This window comes from Hirundo rustica, chromosome 5, assembly GCF_015227805.2.
Source record: "Hirundo rustica isolate bHirRus1 chromosome 5, bHirRus1.pri.v3, whole genome shotgun sequence".
NCBI lineage: Eukaryota > Metazoa > Chordata > Aves > Passeriformes > Hirundinidae > Hirundo > Hirundo rustica.
In genome coordinates, this window is record NC_053454.1 from 37,899,939 (window position 1) to 37,925,016 (window position 25,078).

The window sequence follows — 25,078 nt, forward strand, 5'->3', positions numbered from 1 at the left end:
TAGCACTTTATTCTTTCGTCAGAAAAAACTGTGCAGTTCATTGCATCTGGCTGATTAAGAAGGGCGAACTGGCTCTTGTGGCTGAACTTTATCACTGTGAGAGTGTTCTTTTGTTGGAGAGAGATTGCCAGTATCATTTACCTAAGTGGAGTTTTCACTCATGTATTTTTCACTGATTTTAAAGGATCAGGGTCCAGCAGGAATGTGTTAGGAGATGTCCATCTGTAACAGTACAGGCTCAGGTGCTTCATAGTGTGCCAAATGTGAAAAGTCATAGCTAAATATGAATCCAGTGGATTTCTTTTGCAGAACAGTTTCTCCTTTTGTAGGGAGTCACTCAGTTCAGAGTGGATATGTGTAAGTACAAAGACCAAATGAAAGTGATGAAAGAAAAAGAAAGATAAATTGAGACAAAGAAAGAGCTACAAGTCTGAAAAATAAATAATGAAGCAGGCAAAGGAATGAACTGGAAGTTTCAGCTGGGTATTCTATTTCCTAAAGCCAAGTTTAGAGTAGTCATTAGGACTCCTCTTATCAACTCTTTTTTTTCCTTGTTTACAGAGACTATGTTACATAGACAAAGGCGTTTCAGGATTTGCTATTGATTGGATAAACCAAGACATTCTCTGGGCCAACAGACAGAAAGGAACCATAGAAGCAACAGACATGAATGGGAAGAAACGCCGAGTTCTTCTCAGAGCTGTTGGTCGTCCTACAAAGATTACCGTTGATGCTGAACAAAGGTAATTTTAAAGGGGTTAGTAATTTCATTGAAATGGATTCCAAATATGTAAAGTACTATGATTGTGGTTTCAAGGAATCATAGAAATGGGTTAGAAGAGACCATAAAGGTCATTTAGTTCCAATCCATTCACCATGGACAGGGGCACCTTCCACTAGACCAGGTTGCACAAAGTCCCATCTGACCTGCCTCGAACAATTCCAGGGGTGGGGCATCTACAACTTCTTTGGGTAACCTATTCCAGTGCCTCACCACCCTCACAGCAAAGAATTTCTTCCTAATATCCAATCTCAATCTACCCTCTTTCAGCAAAGTTTCTGGGTAGGAAAGCAGTATTGGAGAAGCAAAGGGAATGATGACTGCAAATGCTGGGAGTCACTTGTGCTCCAGACCCAGCACACTTAAAACATAAATTGGCATGTTTTCTGAAAAAAAAGTCTAAACTGACAGTTTGCTGCTGTTTCCCTTGTTTCTTTATCAGTCTCTCTGAATGTTGGTTCTGCATCCACTGCTACTGCTTAAGATCACTAGTAGTTTGGCCTTCATAACCTTTCAGCTTCAAGTAATTTACACTGAGAACATGAGAGGCCTGGCTCCTCAAGGGTTACCAGTATGAACCATCACACTGGTCTCTCCATGCTAGTTTTCCCTTACACAAAAACCTCTTGCACTGAAGTTGAAAAAAAAAGAAAGAAAGAAAGAAAGAAAAAAAAAAAAAAAAAAAAAAAAAGCTTGAGCAGAACAGAAATTGAAATGTTTCTATTTTGTTTAGCAAGAGCATGTCTTTGTTGGCACTTTTGGTTTGCATTAAAGCTACTCAGCGGTGTGTGCAACTATTTTAATATTAAGGCTCATGTGTCCTTTTCTAACACATTTGTACATAAACCCATCTTCTGATCATAGTAGCATTGCTAATACTCTTTGGAATCTTGCCATCTCAGCAGGATTTAGGGCCTGGACATGAGACCTGCTTTTCCTCAAATTTGCAAGAGCTCTCCGTGGATTCAAGAAGTTATTCCTGTTTCCTTACTGACTGCACAGCTGAACAAAGCAGAGAGACAGACAATAGTGTTTTGTGCTTAAGCTAGGCTGATTCCTGCTTCACCTACTTGAGGGAAGCTGCTACTACCTCTAGCAATACTAGTTTCTAGTATTTCCAGGAGTACTAGTAGTTTTAGTACCATACTGAGAAGTTTTGCATACGGGAGCAACGAAATAACTAAAATCACACCGTATAGCTGTGATGCGATTTTGAAAATGTAGGGCGTGCTTGTTGTGGGTTTTTTTGTTTTGTTCTGTTTTTTAAACTTGCCTGTCTTGCCTGCAGGCTGTTATTTTTGTCTTCAGATGGTACAGTTTCCAGCATATACAGAGTGTCCCTCAGTGGAAATGACATGATAAATATTTTAAAAACCACAGAAAAAATAAAGGCCATCTCACTAGATTTGATTGACAAAAGGCTCTACTGGATCCAGCACGACCTCGGAAAAGAGATTTCTCATGTTGGATCCTGTGACTATGAGGGTGGAGCTGTTCATTTCCTCAGAAATTCTGTTCGGTGAGTTTTCCTCAGTTTGTCAGAAATTAAACACTAATTTCAGGGATGCAGTTAAGCTCTCTTCTTCATTCTTCCTTTAATTGGGTCAGTTCACAACATGAGGAGTATAAAGTGTAGTGCAAATGGCCTGTAACTGTAAATGTAACATTAACGGGAGGAAAATGGAAAAATATCACTGATACAAGGATATTACTGCCACTCAGCACTCTCCATCTTCCAAGCTTTTAGCAAATGATAACTAATTAATCCTTAGAAATCCTCTCTGACTGTTTATTAGTGGCCTTTTTTTCTGCAGATAGAGGAGCTGAAAGGAGAGATTAAATGATTTATCCAAGGTCGCAGTGGGTGAGCTCAGGTGTCTGAGCTGTGCTCAGGAGACTGAACTCCATCCTCATCTAAGCCTGTTGTCCTCCTCAGCTGCTGGCTGGGCAGGCTTGGCCCTGTGCTCAGGCTCTCCAAGAAGCGTCAGCAGACCTGGTGAAAACTGTGCTGTGCGAGTGAATTGTCCCACCCCAGTGCCTGTGCTAAGCACAGCTGAGGGGGCTCTCAGGCCCATGTGCTTTTGGTCTTCATGCTTGCAGGTGTATGGGTGCCCAGCGGTGGCCATGGAGTCAGTGAGGGGATCAGGAAAAGGCTGTCACCACAGTGTCTTTCAGTATGGTTGAGTGGCTGAGTGTGGGAAAGGGATTTCCAACAGCAAAGTGAGAAAAATATACAGTTTTGTTGCCCTGCTGATGTAAATATGTGGTCTACCATTTGCATACGATGAACACAAAGTTGGCTTCTCCCTACATAGTCAGAAGTCAGCTTGGATTTTTCCTTACTTTTTTTCCCTTTCTCCCTTGAGTTGTTTGTTCATCAGGGCATTAATCCTCTGGCCTGGATGATCTGGATTCTCAGTTTTCCACCTGGATTATATCTTCCTGGAAAGTAGAAGACAAAAAATACCTCTTTCAGTATTTTTTTACTTTCTCTCATATTTAATACTTGGTGCGTTTGTGATTGATGCTAGCTGCTGTAACTGACCAGTGAAGGAAACCACATTCCTGAGATAGGAGAAGCAGCAAAAGACGGATTTTAGGAGTGCCCCACTCCTACCACTCCGTGTCTACCCAATTTCCTCAGACAATCAGAATTGTCAGAGCAGGCACTGGATACTGGGAAACAGTGGAACTTATCTGACCTACACCTTCAACAAAGCAGGTTTCCATTTTGGCTGCTGGGTTCACTGGAAGCAGGGTCACACCTAGGCTTTCTCTCCCAGTTAAGCCAGTCCTGACCAAAAGTCCATTAAACCTGGATAAACCTGGATAACCTGTGAGAAATTCAAGTTATCCATTTTTCTTGCAAATTCACTGGCTTATGATGCTGAATTATTTTGAGAATGTCTCTGCACCTCTTCTAATTCTCATATATAGAAGATGTGTGTGTGTGTGTATATATATACACAGAATATATATACATATAAACACACATATACACAATGCAAAGAAAGGTAATTTTCAGTGAACCCGACTGAACTAGGCACTTAGAAAATGCTTGAGTAAGTAAATATATAGGGATCAGGTAATGTGCCACTTTGCTCTCCTCTCTTGTAGACATCAGTTGCTTGGTATGTCACTCTTTGCTGAGCACCTGTACTACTCAGACTTGAAGTCTGGCATGATATGGAGAGCCAACAAATATACTGGAAACACTGTAGTCACAATTAGCCTGAAGCCATCATTTTTCCCACCAGTGGAGATAAAAATAGTTCATCCATTTAAGCAGCCAGGTGCAAGGATTGATTCTCAGGATTTGGGTAAGTAAATGTAATGCTGTTATGTGTGAGAATAATAATGTCATACACTCTGATTCTCTGCAGTAAGATTTTTCTTTGGCAAAATTCCAGGCCTCAGTGAAATAAAGGAAAAAGTTGTTTTTTCAATTCAGTGGTCCACAGTTCCACTTGGTGCGTGCAGCTCCAGCTGAATGTCAGGATAGACACATGCTGAGCACAAATTGCTTGTTTCATTAATTTATATGCACATGCAGATAAATGTGGCTTTCTCATTCTTTTGGCTCACTTTACATAAAGAACCTTTTATGCTTTCCTGTTAAATGCACAGAGTACAGATTTTTAACCCTCCATCTCCATTGTCCTCACCAAATGTCTGCTTCATCCCAGAAGTTTTAATCTAAGGCTCATCTAAACAACTCTGATCATTATGGCAGCGAAGGATTTTAAGCACACGGTATGTCCTATGAACAGATGTCTCAGCTTTGCTGTGAAATTATTCAATTAAAAGTCAACAGGTCATAGACAGTCTTGAAGCTGCTACAATAGCTATAGGATAAGAGACTCCTGTCTCTTTGATGCCAGTTGCAGCCCACAGTGTGAGCTGGTCATCTCACTGCCTTTCACTGTAGATCCAAAAATCAAGGTAATTGACCTTCATTGGATCCGATAGTTCACCTTCCTTGGGGATTCCTGCTGAGGCAGTAGGAAGTGGGGGATATCCAGGAAAGTAAGGTCTTGTCCTCTGGTCTCTGGGGAGCAGAGCATTCTTGCTTTAATGGAATAGCTTTTGTCACCAGTTTTTCTTGGATAAGAACAGCCGAGCAAAGAGCGTGAAGGCATTTGTATGTCAAGCAATGGCTGCACAACTCCCAAGGGAAGACAGCCATGGATTCCCAGAGGTATAAAGACATGGGGAGAATGTAGTGTTTGTTTTAGTTCATATGAGCAAAAATGAAACTATAAATATATCTTTGAACTACTCCTAAATAGCTACTATAAAATAGGCTTTGTTTTTCCTCATGCCAACCAACAGCCTTATGCAATACCATGCAGTCTGTGACATCTGAAGGCTGGTCTGAGTGGGAAAATCAAAACCTTCAAAGGAACTTTCCCCTTCAAATGCTTTGTTTGCAGTGCCAAGACATGTTGAGATGCAGAAGTGTTCCTGCAAATCAAGCTTACCTTTGTAAGCACAGGGAGTCTCTGTTCAGAGACAATACTTCATCTGTCCTTACCTTGGGGAAAATGGCCGTCCTTGCAAATGGAAGCACACTTTTCTCTACTGACACTTTTGGTGCTCTCACATAGAGGAACTAGGGCAAGAATGTGCAGCTTAATTTCAGTGATTGTGGGCACTTAGCCATTATTCTTCTCTCAGAAGATTTACTCCACTTCTTCCACCAGAGCACTCTGCTTTCTGGCATTTCTCTTTCCATGGAAAAGGGCCTTTCCTGCTTTTATTAACATACAACCTACCAATGTTTTCAAATCTATGTAAATTTCCAATATGTTTAGTAAATTTTTGTACAATAATAAGGGTTGTCAGCAGCAGGTTTTTGTTTTGTTTTTTTTTTTAAATCCAGATAACTTCTTGTAAAAATGTCTGGGAAGTGATGGAGTAGAAAGAAGCTTAACAGGCTGAATCCAGATGAACTTTTTGGACTTTGTATGTGCATTGCTTGGCTTATCCAATGCAAGAACGGGGATGAAAGGAGGACTAATGAGCTTGGAGTTCAAATGAGATTTATAGCTGATCTTACAACAGAGAAACCTGGAGATAAAAGCATACCTAGACTAATTGGATGCTCTGTACAAGCTAAGAAAATGTACATTGCAATGTAGTGTCAGCTGTGAATTTTCAAGCCTTCTTTAAAGCAGATAACTAGTGAGTTCCTTCAGATGAAAAGGGAATTTTTGAGAGGTGTGCAACTCATATGATTTGATTTTTTTTACTGGAACTTGAATTATTTATTTTGTTACTTAAATTCCTCCCCTCCCCTCTAACCTTTCTCTTTCAAATTACTTTCTTGGATTGGTCAGGGCCAATAAGTAGCGAGAAGAGCATTAATTCAGTAATGGATTTGTTGTAACCCCACAGAACAACTTTGGTGTGGCACTTTTAATAATGGCTCATAAAATATCTGAAATACCTTAAAATCTCAGATACGGCCTCTGGAATTCTTTGAATCTTTCCTAAGAGATTAATGATATTCAGTACACTTGGAATTTTTAATTTTCTTTTTTTTTGAGAAATTTTGTGGTGTTTCTTTCCAGAGTAAGATACTAGCATCAGGCTAATATCTGAGTATATGTATTTCAGTGTAAGACAGGTGATGGGAGAGGAAAAACCCCACAAAACACAAATAACGTAGTAAGTGGGGTTTGTAATGGTGTTCTTCCAGAAAATATTGTGCTATAAACTTTATGATTCATAATTTAATCAGCATTCTCTTTAAACTTTGAAATGTAATTGAGTTTTTATGTATTGATATGGCCACATAGAGTTTTAATACTTATTCAGTTAAAAATTATTTTCTTCTTGAGATTGTCCAGATGGCAAAACTATAGCTTCTGTTATTTATGCTGTAACTCCCAGGTGTCTTAGGTCTTTTTAGACCACTTAGATCAATCATGGTGCACCATGGAGAGAAGAATCAGAAACAATGATAAGCATATGATGCGGTCTTGTTTGTGGATTTTGTTTTGTGGTTGCGTGCACTTGCACTTCAGTCATTCTAATGAGTTCTTTATCTGAAGATTAGGCTCTCCACTACTGTATGTTCCTGATTCAGTTGCAGTAGAAAAAGATTGTATCCCATTCAAAATTAATTCTACAAAATAAGAGACTCCCCTAAAACCACACAAATTTAAGTCTCTTAAAAGATAACATGCTCAATAACATAGATAATATATGCCCAATCATCCATTCATAATTTTGCATGTAATGATAAGACCTTTGCTAGAGAAGACTTAACTGGTTCACCAAATACGTGCAAGGTGTCTGAGCCTGTCGCCAAGCTGCAGTGTCTGTCTGGGAAATGATGTATTATTACTTTTATAGATGTGACCTCTCATTCCATCAAGGGGTCAACATTTTGTCTGTTGTGGCTAGCAGAAGAATAAACTTGGAGCTTAAATATTACACAGTTTTCTATGTCTTAGAATTCAGACTGTGAATTGGAAACAGCACAAGAAAATTGGTCACATATGAATTTCTTTTCCTGTACGAGCCCATAGTGTCTTACACACACGGCCCAGGGCAAAGACAGCATTTTTGTGTGGTTGCACATCCACATTCAGCAACATCAGTTCAAACAAAAATAACCATTTTGGAGACAAAAACAAAATCATGAGTGCTGCATATCTGTGAAAGCACCAGCCCTGAAAGATAGTTGAACACAGACATGAGTCTCTGCATATCCTTCCCATGAACAAGGATACTGCAGTAGTTTTTCCTGTGAAGCAGGAGAAATAGGAAGGTTCCTGGGGACCTGTTGGGGACGTTGTTCCTTCTTCCTTTGGAGAAGGTTTCTGGGTTTGAAATCTGAGCTCAGCATTTATAATGCTTATATTTCTCATAGGTCCACCCCAATACAAAGATTCTTTAGAGTGTGCTAATACCTTTTGCCCTAATGGAACATACGGCCATTATAATCTCTCCAGTTATCTTTTTTGTTAAATTTTATGAGTAATAATACTCCAATATAATCTCCAACAAAAATAATGACAGCAACAACAGTCTTTGTATGCTGTGTCTTAAAAATCTCTCTCCTCTCTCTTTTTTGCATGCTGCTCCTTCTCTGTGGTTCTTATTTCTGAATGTTTTACAGAGTAATATATAATACTGTGCAGGTCTGGGGGTATAGGAAACTTGAATTTTCCCTTTCATAGTCACCATCAGTATGGACCCAAACCAAACCATCCCCTAGTTCAGGCTCTCTCTAGATCTGCTTGTGCTGACATAGAACTCAAAATGATCATTTGCACACACCTACTCCTGGTATTCCAAGTACTTTCATTTTTAAAGTGATTGGGGTTTTTTTGCCTGATTTTGACAATGGGAAAAAAAATGAAGCTATTTTGTATCAATAAGAAATTCCTCAGCTCGGCTGAGCAAGAAGATACTGAGAAGAAAAGACATCTCATATAATTTTTCTACTGGAATGTTAATATGATAAGAACTCCATCCTACTTACGCTGTAATTGCTCTCTCAGAAAAAGGAATCTGTGATTTGAACAGAGAAAAGTGCAGAAGAAGAACCTGCAGGCCAGACTCAAGGACTCACCGGTGTAAATGTCCTAGTGGCTTTATTTTAAGTCGGAATAAACAGTTTTGTGAAGGTAATACATTAATTTCTTATCAGCTGTATTCTATCACATAAAAAAAAAAATCTTCATTTTTTTTCACTTATTACACTGAGTTTGAAAAATTACTATGGGCTTTTAAAAATTTCAGTGTGCCATTTCAGTTTTGTGTCTTTCCAAGTTCTGAAATAGTTTAAGAGACCTATGAAGGTGTCACCAGTGCTGTTCTTGTGAGAAATTTTGGTCTTAGTCTGAGTAGGTAAAGGAGCTTCAGATAAGTAGAATTGCTTATGTGTGCTAATTTAATTTTTAAATAAGGATGAAACTGGATATATCACCAAAGGTGAAACTCTGAATAATCCAGCAGCAAGATGTTTGTCTGAAGTACTGTTCCAAAAAAGACAGAAATTCTTAACATGAATCTAAATATTTTAATCAGGTTTTTTAAATTGAAAATCTAAAACTGCTATTAATAATAGATAATATAATACTTTTAAAGCTTCTCTTTCACTACATGGCCAGCTTTTATAAGACATAATGGCATCAGAATTCATAGCTTAAAGGATTTACAAACTTGACTGAGCATCAGCATTCCAGTTCTGAGGAAATTCTCAGGTTTGATTTCTGAATTTCAACTTTTAATACACTTGTGTTTTGAGGTTTTTTCTTAAGTCATGTCGAACCCAAAATTTTAAAAAGAATTTTTGTTTTAAGAATGTGTCTAATGTACGTTTTTTGGATGTGAACAGTGTTTAAATGGCATTGGAATCTGTATGGAAAGGCATCTTTTTGAAAGTCCTCTACGTACCTATGCTGGGCACACGGAGCATGAGTATGTTTTGCTAGAAGGGTTTTACACTGATTTGAATGAGGTCTGCAAACTTGTTTTCTTATAGTTCATTAGGAAAAACACATTTTTGTGAAATGAATGCAAAAAAAAAAGATGTACCTTTCAGACTGTTACTTTGTTTCATTAATCTATTCCCTTGCATTTTCTGATGACATTATTTTGATGCAGCAAGTCCTTTGTTTTTACAGACATTAATGAATGTGGCTTCTGGAACCACGGCTGCACTTTAGGCTGTGTGAACATCCCTGGTTCCTATTACTGCACCTGCCCAAGAGGCTTTGTTCTGCTGCCTGATAGGAAAACATGTCATGGTAAGGACCTGCAATAGACAAACCTTTGGAGCATCCTATGGGGAGAGCCCTCACTTAACACTGGAACTGCTGAAAGTTTTGTGTACTGTGCTGCTTGCTTCCAATCCCACATTATGTAAGCGGGATCAGCTTAAACTGAGTGAACTGATTTCGGGTGTCGTGTTCAAGGAAGCGTAAGTTACACGTGAGAAATTGAATACACTTCTTCAGAGGAGGAAAAAAAACAAGTCATGTCTCCAGAGAGACCTCTTCTCACATTAGGCCTGGTGACACATTCCAGATGGATAAGCAGTTATGTATTTTTAAGTGTGGTCTCTGAATTTGGCTCACTCTGTAAGGATTTGTACAGTCTCTGAAAGAGCAGGTCACAGAATTCTGTATTTTCTTTTCAGATCAGGGCTGAGAGCTTTGCTAATATTTATGACATTAGTGGAATTAAACGCACATGCTCAGTCTACAAATGAATTAAGCCTTTCTGAAGTAAGCCTAGAATATAAAATGTGAAAAGCTTTCAAGTTTTGAGGTCTTGGGATATTGTCAGTCACTTTTGAAGTGAAGCTTATGCGTAGACAAAGGTCCTTCTACTTTGTTTCTATGGAAATAATACATTGGTATAAGGCCTGAGCAGGAGTGCCAGTGGGCACACCGATGAGTTCATTGCAGATCATGGCAGGGTAAGGATCTAGGGTATATTAAATATCACTGTTGGAGAGTAAATATAGCCATAGAATCTAACAGACTCTAGCAGTTAGTCTATTTTAGACTCCAAAAGTCCTGGGCAGAGCCAGGAGTTGGACTCGATGATCTCTGTGGGTCCCTTCCAACTCAGGATATTCCACTTCTTCCTCTTTATTGGAGGGAACCAGGAGCGGGATTCAGTGACCCAAACATGGGGGTCCAGGGTGTGCGTGACAGCTGCAGAAGGCTGCCAGCTGCAGTAGAAGAACTGTGGGAAAGCTGCAGCCAGAGGTTTTTGGGAGGTGGGATATAATTTTGCATCCAAAACAATAATCAAACTCTGTGCAACTCAGTCCTACTTTGGATGACCAGCTTGAACTGTATGCCTGCATTTTATGTGGCTCAAATTAGACAGAAAATAACGTTTTTCCAGCACAAGCTAGGGATGCAGAATAGACAGTGTGACTCCTCAACTGCCGCTGCACAAGGCAGATGCTCACCAACTATGCAACTTGAGAGAGAGACACACACAAGATGAGAACTCCAAATGCTGGCCAGAGATTTTGAGGCTTTGTCCTCCAAGTCCTGTATGAAGATCTTCATCTAAATCCACAAGCTCTGGACAGAAAGAAACTTGAATTTTCTGGACCCTATTCTCTGTGTTTAACTGGCTAGCACAGTCCAGTCCAGAATGCAGTTGCCCTGGAGAAGCAATATCTGCAAGAACCATGCACCACTTAAGCCAATGTGTGCAGATGATTCGTAGAAGCAGCTGTGGAATATTGCATTAGTTCCAGTCATATGGCACTAGAATTGGGACAAAGAGATGGAGCACTGCAATGCAGAAGGTGGAAGGAACACATCTTGTGATATTGCATTAGAGAAATACTCAAGAAAAAAACCTGTTGGCACTGCAATATTTCTAATAACAAGTAAAGGAAAGTTATTGCCTAGTCCTCACATGATTTTGCCCTTATGACTTCTGAAAGTGACACTAAGGAACATAGTTTCATTTCTGGAAGGTTCATCTCCTATTTTGATTGATCTTAGCTCTTTTATACTTGGAATAGTAGGAAAGTTGTTCTTCCTCATTTTCTTTGTCTTTTATACTTATTCTCTCAGTATAGATTTCTTGTAGTTTTTAAAACCTGATCTATTTCTGATGAAATGTAAGAAAGAAAGTTTTCAAAATTACTTATATTTTGACAACATATCTTCAGAAAGTTTTGGAAAATTTGAGGCTGATTAGGTATAATGGCTTCAGGGCTCAGCAATTTTGGCTTTCTCCTGAGCTGTAATTAGGAGAAGGTGTGGAAAAAAATTTGGAAAAGAAGAAGAAACACAACATAACAAACTACAGAAACACTGCAGAAGTGTTGTACTTTCAACATTACACTTTTATTTATTTATGTATTTATTTTCATTTTTTATTTTTTCTTCTTCTTCTTTTGCTCTTCAAGGTTTTAACATCTCTTACGGAGGGTTTTGTAAAAACTTTTATCATAATTTAGGATTTTTTTTTTCCTCCTTAAATTACTGTAGAGCTAATTACCTGTACAAGTAATGACACTGGATGTAGTCACGGCTGCCTTCAAACATCTAAAGGTCCTGTTTGCTTTTGTCCGGAAGGTTCTGTACTCAAAGTGGATGGCAAAACATGCACAGGTAAGTAACATCTTTTCTAGCTGAAGTGACTGCCAGGCTCTGTTTATTCTTGGCACTAAGAGCCTGAAGTGAATGAAGGCATTTTACACTCATTTTGAACAGCTATAAATGATTGTACAAGATATGTAAGGTGCTTTGAGTGGTGACATGAGTAGTGTTCATCTTCATTTTTTAGTAGCAGCAACATTCAATATTTGCTGGCCAAGTTCTTTTTTTGTCAGCACAGATCAAGGCATGTCGGAGATTTTTGTTGTGGGAGACATCTAAAATTTATACTTGAGAGGACATATATGAATAAAATTAAGAGTTGGGTGAAACCTGAGGATAATTTTATTGGCATCATACAGCCCAGGTTCAGAGTCACTCTAACTTACCAACAAATGGAAGTTTTTGTAGTCAAAACACCTGAAGCTGCTACACCCAATCTGTCATTCCCCATTTCAGCAATTTTCCAAATTCAGGGTATTGTAGCTTCTCAACTCATCTTTTCAGTCTTAGGGGTCAAGATAGCTCTATTACTGACAGCCTTATGCTGTGAAAAATCTTCTTTCCCTTTTAATCCCTTTCATATTGTGGACTCTATACATAGATTCAGTCAATATTTCTGTTTTGCTAACTCATGTTGGTACTGAGAATATAACAGAGAAAAATAACAAAAGAATGGTTTCTTTTTATATGAAATCTTGGTTTGTTTTATTAGAAAGTATCGATCTGTCATCCTAGCCTAATTAACTTCTGGGGAGACAATTGCATTCATTTGCTCTTTCTTTGCATGGAGTGCAAAGTCTGATAAAATTTATTACTCTGTTATAGATGGGATGAGATTTCCATGGGAGAAGAGCTCTCTGAAACACATGAAAAACCCTCTCTCTTTACGTATCCCACCCTCCCACTTTGTGTTACAGCACAATATCTTGCATTACAAGTTTTTCAGGGAAACTGTGGAACAAGTTCCTACTAATGTGTTTTCACTTCTTCACTAGGCTTCTGCTATCAGCAGGAGGCCTTTTGGTAAATCTACCAGTCACTGAGATGATTTGCACTGTAGAAATCCTGAGCAGAGTGAAACATTCTCTTATACCTCTGATTTTGTTGTATTTTATTTTTTTTTAGAACGGCACAGTAAAATTTTACAAATGCTCTGTTTAAGGTTGTACATCTCCAGATAATGGTGGCTGCAGTCAGATATGCTCTTCTTTAAGCCCATTCTCCTGGGAGTGTGCTTGTTTCCCTGGATATAAGCTTCAGCAAGACAGAAAGCACTGCACTGCTATAGGTTGGTGTCTTGGTATGCCTGCATATTCCTGCCGATAAAAACAAAGCCATTTTTGAGTTCTTTAAGGTGTATGACACAACTGGGATCCGTTTTTGCACTGATTTTAGTTCGATCTGTGAAACTTGGGATGTATCAGTTGTTAGGAAAGTTAACCTATTTTGGAAATAAACCAGAACCAGGATATGGTTCTGTCTCCTTCACAGAAAGTTCAATCTGTGATCCATCTTCAACATTTCACTCCGGGCTCCCATACTGTGGAGGTCTGTCCTGCAGTACACAGGGTTTTGCGCCTTCACATAAATATGGGCATAGTTTCTGCCCAGTGTTACAGAAGTGGGGCTGAAATCTCTGTATTTGGAGAAAGGGGTAGGGAATTGTCTGTTAAAGGACTTTTCATTTATTTGGATATTTCTCCCCCACTGGCCCCATGAAGCCGAGGTGTTTGATGTGCAGTTTTGGATTCCAGACCCTTCTGTTCCTTCTGAGAATAGGGCAGATTCCATTCATCAGCAAGGTATAAGCAATTGCCAAAGAGAGAGGAGGAAAAAGAAGTTTTTGGTTTGTGCCCAGAGTAAGGGGAAAGCTATACTTTTTTTTTGGTTTTTTTTTGGATGACAGTATATTTCTTGCTTTTTCTACAAAAGACTTCTCCATATGCAAAATTCAAGTTACTCTGGCATTCATGGTGATGCTTTGAAATATAGAGAGATAATTGCCTTGAGGCTGAGGAACTCAGTGTGAAATGCAGCAGGACTAGTGACTCCTTTTGTCAGAAATGTTGAGGTTGATGCTATAAACTTAGATTCACATTTGTTTTTAATTTTTTAGGCAAGTGCTGTGTAGGAAAACTGCCATAATTTTTTTTATTCTGTTCCTCATTTTGTCTTTTCCTGTTACTTATTTACAACACTACTTAGGTAGTAAGTTAGTGCAATTAACACACTGGCAAATTTTAATCGACAGGTCCTAAGCCATTTTTGCTATTTGCAAATGGCCAAGATATCCGCCAGATCAGTTTCGATGGAACAGATTATACAAGTTTACTTGACTGGCAGATGGGAGTAGTCTTAGCACTGGACTCTGACCCTGTGGAAAATAAGGTAAGGCATTAAAAATGAGAGGATTCTGGAGTGTTGCAAGGACAAAAGGATTGAGCTTCCATGTGCCTTAACCTTTCCTCTGTCAGTGATCTGGATTAAACATTATGCTGCTCGTTGTTCTGTTGCCTGTCTAGGAGCACAACTGGTACCGGCTGGCAAACATAAGTTGAAGAGTTTCATCCTTTAACTATTTATTTTTTTGTACATTGAAAATGATAATTCACAGAGAATTTGGATTTCTAAATTCACTTCAGGCATGATTTCAATTTTAAAGAACTTCGGTGTGATTGATAAGTTTTCTCCATTAAGGTTGCAGTGTTGTTTTCTGGAAATATATTGTGGAGTTTTTTCACTGTGTAGTGGTACAAGTAAAGGTGCCTTTTATTCTTTTTATACAACTAAATCTAAATCTAATCTCTACTAAATGTTGGAGTAATCTTAACAAGAATTTTTTTCCATGTCCTGAGCAAATTGAGCAAAACTGCCGAATGTTCACAGACTCTATCGCTCTTCCAAAATAAGTTACTCACAAACTAGATAGTGCTGTTGGAAACAGGTGTCTCCTCTGTATAAAAACCTGTTTGTCTGGGTGGCCACATCCTAACATGCTTCCTACTCCTTGCGCGCAGAGTTGGGAAGAATAGGAGTTCAGCTCTGCTTTGCTAAACCTTTTGTGGCAGGGAGTTATATTTTCCCACCGAGAGACTTATTTACACTGTAAAAGTGTTGCAAAGGAATGCTGGATGGTACATGAAAGCTGATGAGGCGATCAGTTAAGTTGTTGGAAGCATCTCAAGGCCCAGATGGACACAGCTAAACGAATGTGAATGTTACCAGATCCACATTTACAGGAGGAGCACTTCAGGCGCTTCTGGAACATCGCCACTTGCTCCTGAAATAGGGCCGTGCTGGAGAGGCAGCAGCTGCCCTGTGCTGTGCCAAGTGTGGATCAGCTGTGCCAGGGACTCTGGTGTGCCCCTGGGATCCCCCCTGTGCTGTTAGGTGGGCAGTACAGAGGTGAGGGGACATCCAGCCAGGCTGCAGAGCCTGGTCGTGTCAGCACAGAGCTGAGTGCAAGGCAGCCCCCCTTTGTGCTCCCAGGGTATTGAATTAGCTGGTCTAAGGATAGAGGCTCCCTCCTGTTTTGTTTGACCTCATGGTTAGCAGCAAAGTGAAGTTATTAATTTCACTGTTACCATTTCCAAAGAAAGCCTCAGCACTGCTTTTTTTATGCTTGTGCCATACAGTGTTTGCCTCCCTCTGGTATTGGGATACGAGACAAAATTTACACATCCTTGGAAAATGCGAACCTAGTTTCCCTACCAGCAAAGAACTTTCCTTTTGACCTCAGACTAAGGAACCTCTTCTGGAAGTGTTGCAGCCTTACAGAATAGACACCTAGCAAAAAAATTAAGATAGCTGCAGGGTGAAGGAGTGGAAAAAAATAGAAGTAAATTTTATAACTCCTTTTCCCCTTCCCAGCTCCTTGATATACGTAGAGTGCTACTATCTTCTCCACACTTCTCCCTTTTTGACATGAGCAGCCAGCGAAATGACAATGTGCTTCTTTCTGCCTGTTCCTGCTTTTGCTTCCTCAGCTGGGCTTCATGTGGAGTAGCTGCTGGCTGAAACAAAACCACAGGGTATTCAGAGGGCTGTATATAGGGCAGCCAGGATTTACAGCTAAGCACAAGCTGCCTGTAGAAGTCATCCTGGTTGAAGGATAAGTGCCTTTTTATTTGATCAGGGATCACAGGAGCCTTTTGTGAATAAGCAGTTTGGAGAATTTTCCAGATGAAAAAGGTACTTTAGAAATGGAGTTACCAGACAGGGGAGGTAGAGTAGAAAGTGAGATGAGAACTAATGGCACCTTGTCTGTTATTTATTCACAGATTTACTTTGCCCACACCACCTTGAAATGGATAGAACGAGCTAATCTGGATGGTTCAGATCGTGAAAAGGTTATTCATGGAGCTATAGATACACCCGAAGGCCTTGCTGTGGACTGGATTAACCGTAAATTGTACTGGACAGACAGAGGGTACATGCTCCACAGTGCATTTATGTTGAAGCATGCCATAAAATGCTTGGAATAAATGACTGGTGATACAGAAATAGCTGAGATATCACTCTAATTCAGTAGTGCTTCACATTCTGGTTGGGTGGTTTTAGTCTCAAGTCTATACGGTTGGAAAGTTCTTTAAAACTGAAATGCTGGAAGTTCACTTTCAGTCTGCTATTGTATTTTTATCTTTGTCTTTCCAAGAAGCAAGGGTTTGGACTCAGCTGCAAGGAATCTAAAGCATGCACTGCATATATACATGTACATATGTGCACATGTCCAAGTGAATATCTTTCCTTACACTCTCTTTCATATACATACGCTGCGTGTGAGTGTGTGTGTGTAGGTATATTTTTGTATATAAAAAAGAATATTGCTGTACAGAGCACATCTTGCTGCAGAAGTCAGCATTGTTGGCAGCTAGAATCATGTTATTGGAGAGTCTTTGTCAATTATCTCTGATAAAAGAGGAATGACCGCTGCCAGACCACCTTTGAGCTGACACCTAAACCTTATACGCAGAGGGAAACAAAACTGACCTTTGATCAAAAGACATTTTCAGATCACAACAGATGATGAAGGCTCCTTGAAGAGTGGTCATGAGCTTTCAATATGATCCATAAATCATCAGTCAATAAAAAGTCATTTTGAGGGTTTAGATCACCCTTCTTCTCCATTTTAAATATTCTGCTAGTCCACTTCCTTGGTTTAGGTACAATATTGTCACATGATTGAGCTGCTGTAGAAATATGCCAGTGTTTCTTGTGAAATGGGAGATTGTGGCTTCTCTCCATAAGAAAGGAGTTCGGGGAGAATATAAAAATTTGAACCTGCGACTTCCTTCTCACCCACTGCATTTACCTGTTTGTATTTCACATTTGCAAGAAGGTATTTCTCCTTCCATCTCTGTGGGGCCTTTCTTTGAAGGTTCAAAGAGGCATGGAAGGCTGTAGGCTTGCTTGCAGGTAGAGGCTGATATTTGTTTGGCAAGGTGAATATTGCAACCATAAAATCAGTTTTCTGGAAAAAAGGTGAATTGAAAGATTGGCAATGTAGGTTCTATACTTGACTTGGCCACAGATTTTATGAATAATCTTAAGCACCTTAGCCTCACTCTTTCCTGCAAAAATAGATGTAATATGTAAAATGCAGATTTCTACACATACGTAAATAGATGTAAAATGACTACTCATTTCTGGATGAAAAATGCTATGTAAAAGTACTATTTAAAAAAAAAAAAATCTGTATACATTTGGTAGTGGTATTCAGTTAGGAGCTGTTTTTCCTCCTGACTCCTTTTAAAGGTAGCATTTATCTATTAGTGATCATACTTCCAATTCATTATTCACCAAAAGCAGGAAAAGTTCATGTCTTCTGCAGAGCAGCAGGTATTTTATCATCTTGCCCTGGACCAGATAATGAAACTGTAACATGAATTACTTGTTGATAAAACAACTAGACATCCCACATCAGCAGGATTACTTCCTGTCACTGTGAAATTATTTATTGTATCTCAACTAAAGCAATACAAAATCTTAGTATATTCAGCCCAAGAAGGTAATTAAAAAGATAGCAGGGAGGATCTAACAGTGCTCTGTGTGTTGCAGGAAGGTGTGCATTGAAAGGAGCAATCTGAATGGAATGCAAAGAAAAATGATCATCTGGGAGGATCTCTCCCAGCCCCGAGGGATTGCCATTCACCCATTTGCTAAGTAAGGAGTGATAAACACAGTAAAACATTCTTGCAGATGATTTTTAAAAATGAACATGCAAGCCTTGCCCTTTTGGCAGTCAAAATATGCATTAGTCTCATGCTGGGTTAGTCATTGCCTTGCAGAGCTGAGTGAACTGTAATGTTTTATTGCAGGGTTTCTTTCATGAGTTTGGACACATTCATTTCTCATATAGATTTTAGAAGAAAGTAATTGGAACATTAATGATACTGTATGCAGTTTAACTTAAAGAAAAGCATGAGGAACTGAGGTCACTGACAGCTGTAGGTGCCACATTACAAACTTTCACAGTTCCATATCTAGCTGTGTGAAGAAGGTGATAACTTTTAACTAGTAGTGCTTACAAAACTGCTCTTTTTTTGGTCCATGTTTCAGTTTCAGAGGAAACTAAACCCCAAATTTACTGTTCTGGAGATTTGTTGTTTTAAATGCACCTTCTGTCTTCTTAACTAGTGTTGAACCAGCTGTTTAAACAGGTGTTTAAACTCTTGATCAAATTCTGGCTGTCTCAACCAATGGAAAAGTCCATTGATTTTAGTCAATGTGACTGTAGCAAGAGCATTTTAAATCTGGTGCTTTAAATTTTGTTTTGATGCTCATATCCTGCTATAACTAAGTGCTGCTGAATCAGAAAGATGCAGGTTTAGGGAGGGTGTTTTGCTAGATCGCCTCTGCCCGTAAAAGATCTGAAATAATCTTTTGGTAGATGTTGAATGCTATAGAGACATTTTGCAGGAAAACTTTGAAGAAAGGTAGATTCTGCCAGATTGTTTATTAGAATTATTGGTAGAGGCAAAGCGTGCAAGGGGAAAGGGAGGAAGAAACATCATTAAAACATTCCTTTTTAGAAAGTTAGTGGTGAAAGGATGAATAGACATTACGGCAATGTCCATAGTTGTAAATATAAAAAAAAGTTTTCAAAAGCTCTAGTTGTGAAACACAATTAGAGCTCTTGAAAATACTGATCCCTGCATTACTTAGAGCAAAACAGCTTGTGAAACTAAAGCTAAGGAAATCCCTGGGTTATTTCAATAAACCTGACAGAGGCAACTGATGCCTGGGGAGATGAGTCCGAAGTTCAGACATTATTTGCAATTGTAGTGATCCCCATTTTGAGTTGCCTTCTAGCACGGTCTGTTCACTGAAAACTGCTAAACACTCAGTGAATAACACACAGAACTCTAGAGGGAGACTCTGAGAATCATGATTTTATTAAAGGAAGAAAGATTCTGGACTTGATATTGGTGTATTTTTTAAAAACAACCTGCCCACTCTTGCATGTTTTCCACGGGTAATAGGTAATTTTGTTTTAATTTATTTATTGTTGTACCCCTGTTAAGACAAGGGTCTGGCTAATGCACTGTTTTCTGCTGTCTGGATTTGCTAAATCACCATCAGCTGTCACATGGGAAAACAAAGAGCAGATATGAAGAGCTGTGGCAGCTAACATAGTCAGGAGTTGTTTTCCAAAGGTTTCAGGCTAGTGAAGAGAGTGAGGATTCTGCATAAGTCCCAGTGCAATCACCTGGAGTCTTATGGCAAGTGTGAAAAGATCAGCAGCCAGTATGTTTGCTTGAAGCATGCACTTTTTCTCCTGTGAGTCAGGGCCGTATTGCTCTGATCTGACCTTTCTGCTTTGAAAGAACTCCATGGAGAGGAGGACAAACATTTACTTACTGACTTCCCGCATTCATTTTGTTTTCTGAAGGAGATTATTCTGGACTGACATGGGGTTCAGCCCACGGATCGACAGCTCTTCACTGGAAGGCTTCGATCGCCGGGTGGTAGCCAGCACTGGCCTGGTGTGGCCCAGCGGAATAGCCCTCGACTACTTGGCTGACAAGCTGTACTGGTGTGATGCCAAGCAGGCCGTGGTTGAGAGCGCAAACCTGGATGGTTCTGGTCGTCGAATTCTTGCACAGAATGATGTAGGTGAGGCTTTGGGGTTGATAATTACCTACTGCTGCTTGTCCGTGCGTGTGCACATCTGCATATGTGCATGAAAATTACTGGCCAGCTGCTGTGCTATATGTCCCATGCTATGTTGAGGTTAATGACAGCACTTAAGTTCTTCATTCTCATACCCAGCTGACTTTTATTAATTTTAGAAAAAGCATGTCTTTCTAACACTCTCTGCTTTTATTAACTTTGCATTGCACAGAGAACTTCTCTGCCTTCACAAAGAAATGGAACGAATCAAAAAATTAAAAACGTGGTTTGCTTTTCCCATGCATGGCTTCTTAGTTTAATTCAAGTTTTGCTGTGTTTATTGCATCAGTGAGTTATATTGATGTAAGAAGAAAGGGAATTAATCTGGGTCGTTAAGGTCCTTGAGCAGCAAACCTGTTTCTGCAATGCTGAACACTGGAAGGATTCTAAACACGCAATAGATATCAAATGAAAAATGATTTTACAATATGCTGGTAGTTTTTATGGCTAAGATTTCTACTGCTTGACACATAACTATGTTGTTCTGGAGCAAGAGAACAGAGATGTTAGCAACAAGGGACTGATGGTGTACCACACCTAAAGTAAACCACGTGTTTAAGGATCTTGTATATGGCAAATTAGTTTCTGGAGAGGACAATTCCTTTTGATCATGGGATCTCCCTGGGGACCATTTTGTAGGTATGCATACAAAACATGGGCAGAGTGCGGACTCGTAGCCCAGTACCATGACTGCCATGGGTAACTTTATGGTTACTCTATCGAGCAGCCCCTGTTCCAGTCTGTGGTCCGACAAGGCTTGTGTTCGTCACCTAAGCCAGATACCCTCTCAGTCCTTCGGAGGTGAGCGGAGTGAGGTCCTGGAGGAATCAGTGTTCTCCAGTTTATAAGACATCAAAAGGCCCAAGAAGAAAGACTTTCCAGTCTTCTTCCTTCTTCCCGTGCTGCACGTATTCTGCCATATTCTCCACCTTGCAACAAATCTGCAAAGGAGGACCCTGAAGTCAAAGGAGGACCCTGAGGTCTGATCAAAGTTCCATTTTGTTTCTCCACAAGGAGTAAGACAGTGTCTTACAGGGAGAAAATATAGAAGGAGAGCTAGGAGCACTATAGAAACAGGGACTATGAGAAAAGAACAGTGATGCGGATGTTTGGAGGTGAGAGAAAAGGACATCAACATCTGTATGCAAGAAAGTGAAAGATAAAGACCTGTAGGGGTATGTATTGAGAGAAGCACGTACTGATCATTTGCTAATGCTGTTAGCGAAGACTGGAATTCGGTTTTTGTTCTTGAACAGCTGTTCACTGGAGGACAGTAAGATGACACCTCTTCATAGGTGTTCTGCTTTAACTTGAATTTTTATTACAGCAGCTCCCTCTAGTGCTCCTGTACTGAGAGCTCATTCAGTAGAGCTGCATGCAAAATAGGTAAAATATTTCTGCTCTTCCACCTAACCCCGTTTTCAGCTGTACGTATAACAGCCCATAATAACCTGCCTGAGACAACGAAGAACAAAACCATCCCTTTTGCTTGTGCAGTGTGTCGCATTTTTGCTGTTCCTGCTATCTCCATGGACTGACACTAGGCTTCTGACTTTTATCCTTAATGTATTCCCAGAATAAGAGGTTAATAAATTGCTGGTCAGAGCAGGGTACTGTTTGTGAATAGTGCAAACTACAGATCCTAGCATTGTGAGGAAATGTTTGAGTGGGGACAGTATCTAGATCTTGGTCTAGTTGTTCAAATTTAATGGGAAGAGAAGGTAAGAACCAAGATCAGTGATTAAGCATGGGTCAGTGGAAGTAGTGAGATGCCAACAATACACTCTTCAACATAACACTAAGAGCACTTAAACAGTGCCTTAGAATTTTTTTCATAAAGGGTCGGGTTTTTTCAGTTTATTTGTGAGGTGAATTTAAGATATATCAACCCATACTGCTCCCCCAGGATTGTTATTGTTTTCTGTATTGGTTATCTGTTGTTTTCTTATCTGCTTGCCTTTGTTTTTTTTTTTTTTAAGCTAATACATTGTTGGGATCCCAAAATTATTACTGAGATTAAACATCACCTAGTTGAGGTCTACATCAAGAAGCAAAAAACACAGATCATAAAAATCACATGCTTAAAAAACATACCTTTCAGAGAGACCCAGACTGCAGTGGTAGAGTGCAGTGCCACTGAGGCTCTAAGGACCACAACAAAGCAAATCTGCTTCAGCCAGGATGCATCCACTCTGAAGCCAGGGGTACATCCATGGAAGAATATCATGTGCTCTTACCTTCCATTGCAAAAACTTGCCCAAAAACTACCTTGAATGAAGGAGATTTCTGAGTGTTTAGGGAAAAAAAAGCACAGTCTCATATGGACTAATGACAATTTTCTATCATGAGAGATTAGAAAGAGTCAGAATCAATTTTTAAAGATCTTTATGTTAGCCGTTATTTCTATGAAATTGTCCTTTGCATTCTGAATTGCTGAGCTTATCTCTGGAAGTCATACTATGGATGTGAGTTTTCCTAGTGCAGGTCATGTTGTGCTACCAAGGAAAATTTCCTGTGCTCTGAACTTGGGGTGGAATTTCTTGCAGCTACTGTTAGTCCTGTAATTGTTAGGAGCCTGGTTGAAGCTGATGTCTAGGATCCTGTAGTCATCAGTGGAAAGAGAGGAAGTTGCCAGGATGACCTCTTGCCTCCCGTTGTTTTTGTTATCTGGCTATGTGCCCCTTTGCATCGCACTTGCGCGTACTTTTGGCACTTGCAGAGGCCACTCGGTGGCTTTGGGGCCCTACCAGGAGTCAGCGGCTGCAGTGTCTGTAGCTCCCAGGCTGCCCCGTGCCAGGATGCTTATGCAGGATGACACATGCCATGAGCTCCTTTCCGCCTTGTTATGTGAAGACTGCAGAAGGAGGGCAGTACTTCAGTTCTGAAAGGCTGGTCCCAATGCTGCCTCAAGAAATGATGATACGTGAGGTGGAAGCATCTTGCGAACTAGATCTGGTTGGAAGTCACCAGAAGCATAGAGCGTGTACCGAGCCAGGCAAGTGTCACAGCCTCCTTTGCCAAGAGCACAGGTAACATGTGCCTGTGGTCTGTTGCTCACAGACACTTAGCCTTCTCCATGGGAAGTTAAAGTGGAGCACTGGCTGTGGTTAGGCCCCTGTGTTTGGAGTTGATCTATATGCAGATAATGGTTTCTTTTACAGGATTTCTTGTGTATGTTCTGCACGTGTGGAAATGATAAACCTAATGTCTTTGTAGGCCACCCTTTTGCTGTAACGGTGTTTGAGGACCACCTGTGGTTTTCTGACTGGGCTAGGCCATCACTAGTGAGGGTGGACAAGAAGACCGGCCAAAACAGGGTACGTCTTCGAGGCAGCATGCTGAGACCCTCATCAGTGGTTGTAGTTCATCCTTTGGCGAAACCAGGTATACTGCAAAAACTAAGCAGTCATTCCCTTCCAGCCTCCTCTTGTTCACCCATATTGGTAGAATAGATGTCCTTGGGTAGAGGATTATCTTCTCAGAAATAGGCTTTTTAAAAAGCCTCGCATAGTCAGACTGGCATTTATTGAAAGCATCATCTGGGCACGTGTCCCAGGAATGCTGACGGATTTATGTTCATGCCCAAGAATAGATGCTGATCAATTGCCATGAGGCTACCACAGTCTTCTGACTCCTATTTATCCTAGTCTATTAGTACTCCACACACACCAATAATAACAAATGACACGGGGAAAGATTTTGTGAGATCTATTAGTTTTTGATCAAACAATTTGATTTTCTGTTGGGAACAATCTCCCTGTAAGCAGAAATGAGTAATTCAATAGCCCAGGATTGAGAGAAGGTAATCACAGGTTCCTTATGTCCTTGAAATACTAGGACTCTAAATATTAAAGGAGAAACAATAAAGGAAATAAAAAAAATCTGGTACATGAATTAGACACAGAGTACACTGATCTCTTTTCCTGACAGGGGCTAGGTGATAATATCTGTGCTTTACTATATGCATTTATTGTCATATATATATACAAAAAAAAAAACCAAAAAAACCCCCCTAGTTTTTGTCAGTCCTTATTCTTTTTCTGACTGCTTCAACTCTGCACGTCTAAACAGAGATGTTGACTGAAGAAGCAGCTTGTTCATTTTCCTGTTTTTCTTATCAGGGGCCAATCCTTGCCTTTATGAGAATGGAGGCTGTGATCAGATCTGTGAAAACAGTTTTGGAATTGTCCGCTGCAAGTGCCATCCAGGATTTAGGAAAACTCAAGATGGAAAATCCTGTCATGCTCTGGATTATTCCAACTCAACAGCAGGTACAGTCCTCCAGTTCCCAAAAAGATCCCCCTTCAAACCCTTGAGGATCCTGACAGGATAACTGGAAAAATTCACCTTGTTCTAACATAAGGAACAATGGTTTCTCTAAAGAATGAAAATGCTGCAATGGTGTCCTTGGGACAATAAGACAACAGGCATGTTGTCTGACCACTGTAATTTTTCCCCTGGCATTTTAGCAGTGAAAAACTGTGTGCAGTGCTGACAAGTATTGTGAGCAATGAGTCACATTTCTTCTCTTTTGTATTTGAGAAAACTCACCACTGAGCGCTTTTAGGAATAAGTTGATGTCAGAAACACGTTAGTCTGGGAGGATACTGATGTTTATTTTACAAGGAAACCACCACGTTTATTGGAAAGTACACAGGTATTTGAAAATCAGAAGGCTATTTCAATAGATTTAAACAGTCCGTATCACTTTTTTTCTTGTCTTTTTCAGGAAGTGTCTTTGGGCACAAGGAGATAATGCCAATGCCACCACAAGAGACTGTGCTCCAGAACACATGGAGCACTGGGATTTTTAAGGATGCAGACAAAGGGGAAAACCAGAAAAGAATTTTTTTTATGGCTGAAATCATGGTATCAGGTAGTCTGATGGTCATCTTCTTTACACTTACTCTGAGGCTCTGAACAAGTTTATAAAGGAGAAGAAAGTTATAAACTTAAAGAAAGAAAGGTTCATTGTTGATACTGGTAGTATTGACGCTTTTGCCTTTCTAACAAGAATTTGTACAATTAT

The 25,078-nt window shown here is 39.8% G+C and overlaps 1 protein-coding gene across 2 annotated transcripts in view; it reads left to right on the forward strand.

Moving 5' to 3' along the window:
* The window catches only part of EGF (epidermal growth factor), a 57,176-nt gene that overhangs the window by 13,321 nt on the left and 18,777 nt on the right, over positions 1-25,078 (forward strand). For both annotated transcript variants that reach the window (XM_040065693.2, XM_040065695.2), the window contains exons 4-17: positions 562-743; positions 2,070-2,300; positions 3,899-4,101; positions 8,296-8,421; positions 9,424-9,546; positions 11,767-11,889; positions 13,040-13,165; positions 14,129-14,265; positions 16,158-16,306; positions 17,935-18,039; positions 19,769-19,992; positions 23,266-23,433; positions 24,171-24,320; positions 24,779-24,925. In XM_040065693.2, the coding sequence (XP_039921627.1) occupies positions 562-743; positions 2,070-2,300; positions 3,899-4,101; positions 8,296-8,421; positions 9,424-9,546; positions 11,767-11,889; positions 13,040-13,165; positions 14,129-14,265; positions 16,158-16,306; positions 17,935-18,039; positions 19,769-19,992; positions 23,266-23,433; positions 24,171-24,320; positions 24,779-24,925 (2,194 nt within the window). The remainder of the gene's footprint in view (positions 1-561; positions 744-2,069; positions 2,301-3,898; positions 4,102-8,295; positions 8,422-9,423; positions 9,547-11,766; positions 11,890-13,039; positions 13,166-14,128; positions 14,266-16,157; positions 16,307-17,934; positions 18,040-19,768; positions 19,993-23,265; positions 23,434-24,170; positions 24,321-24,778; positions 24,926-25,078) is intronic.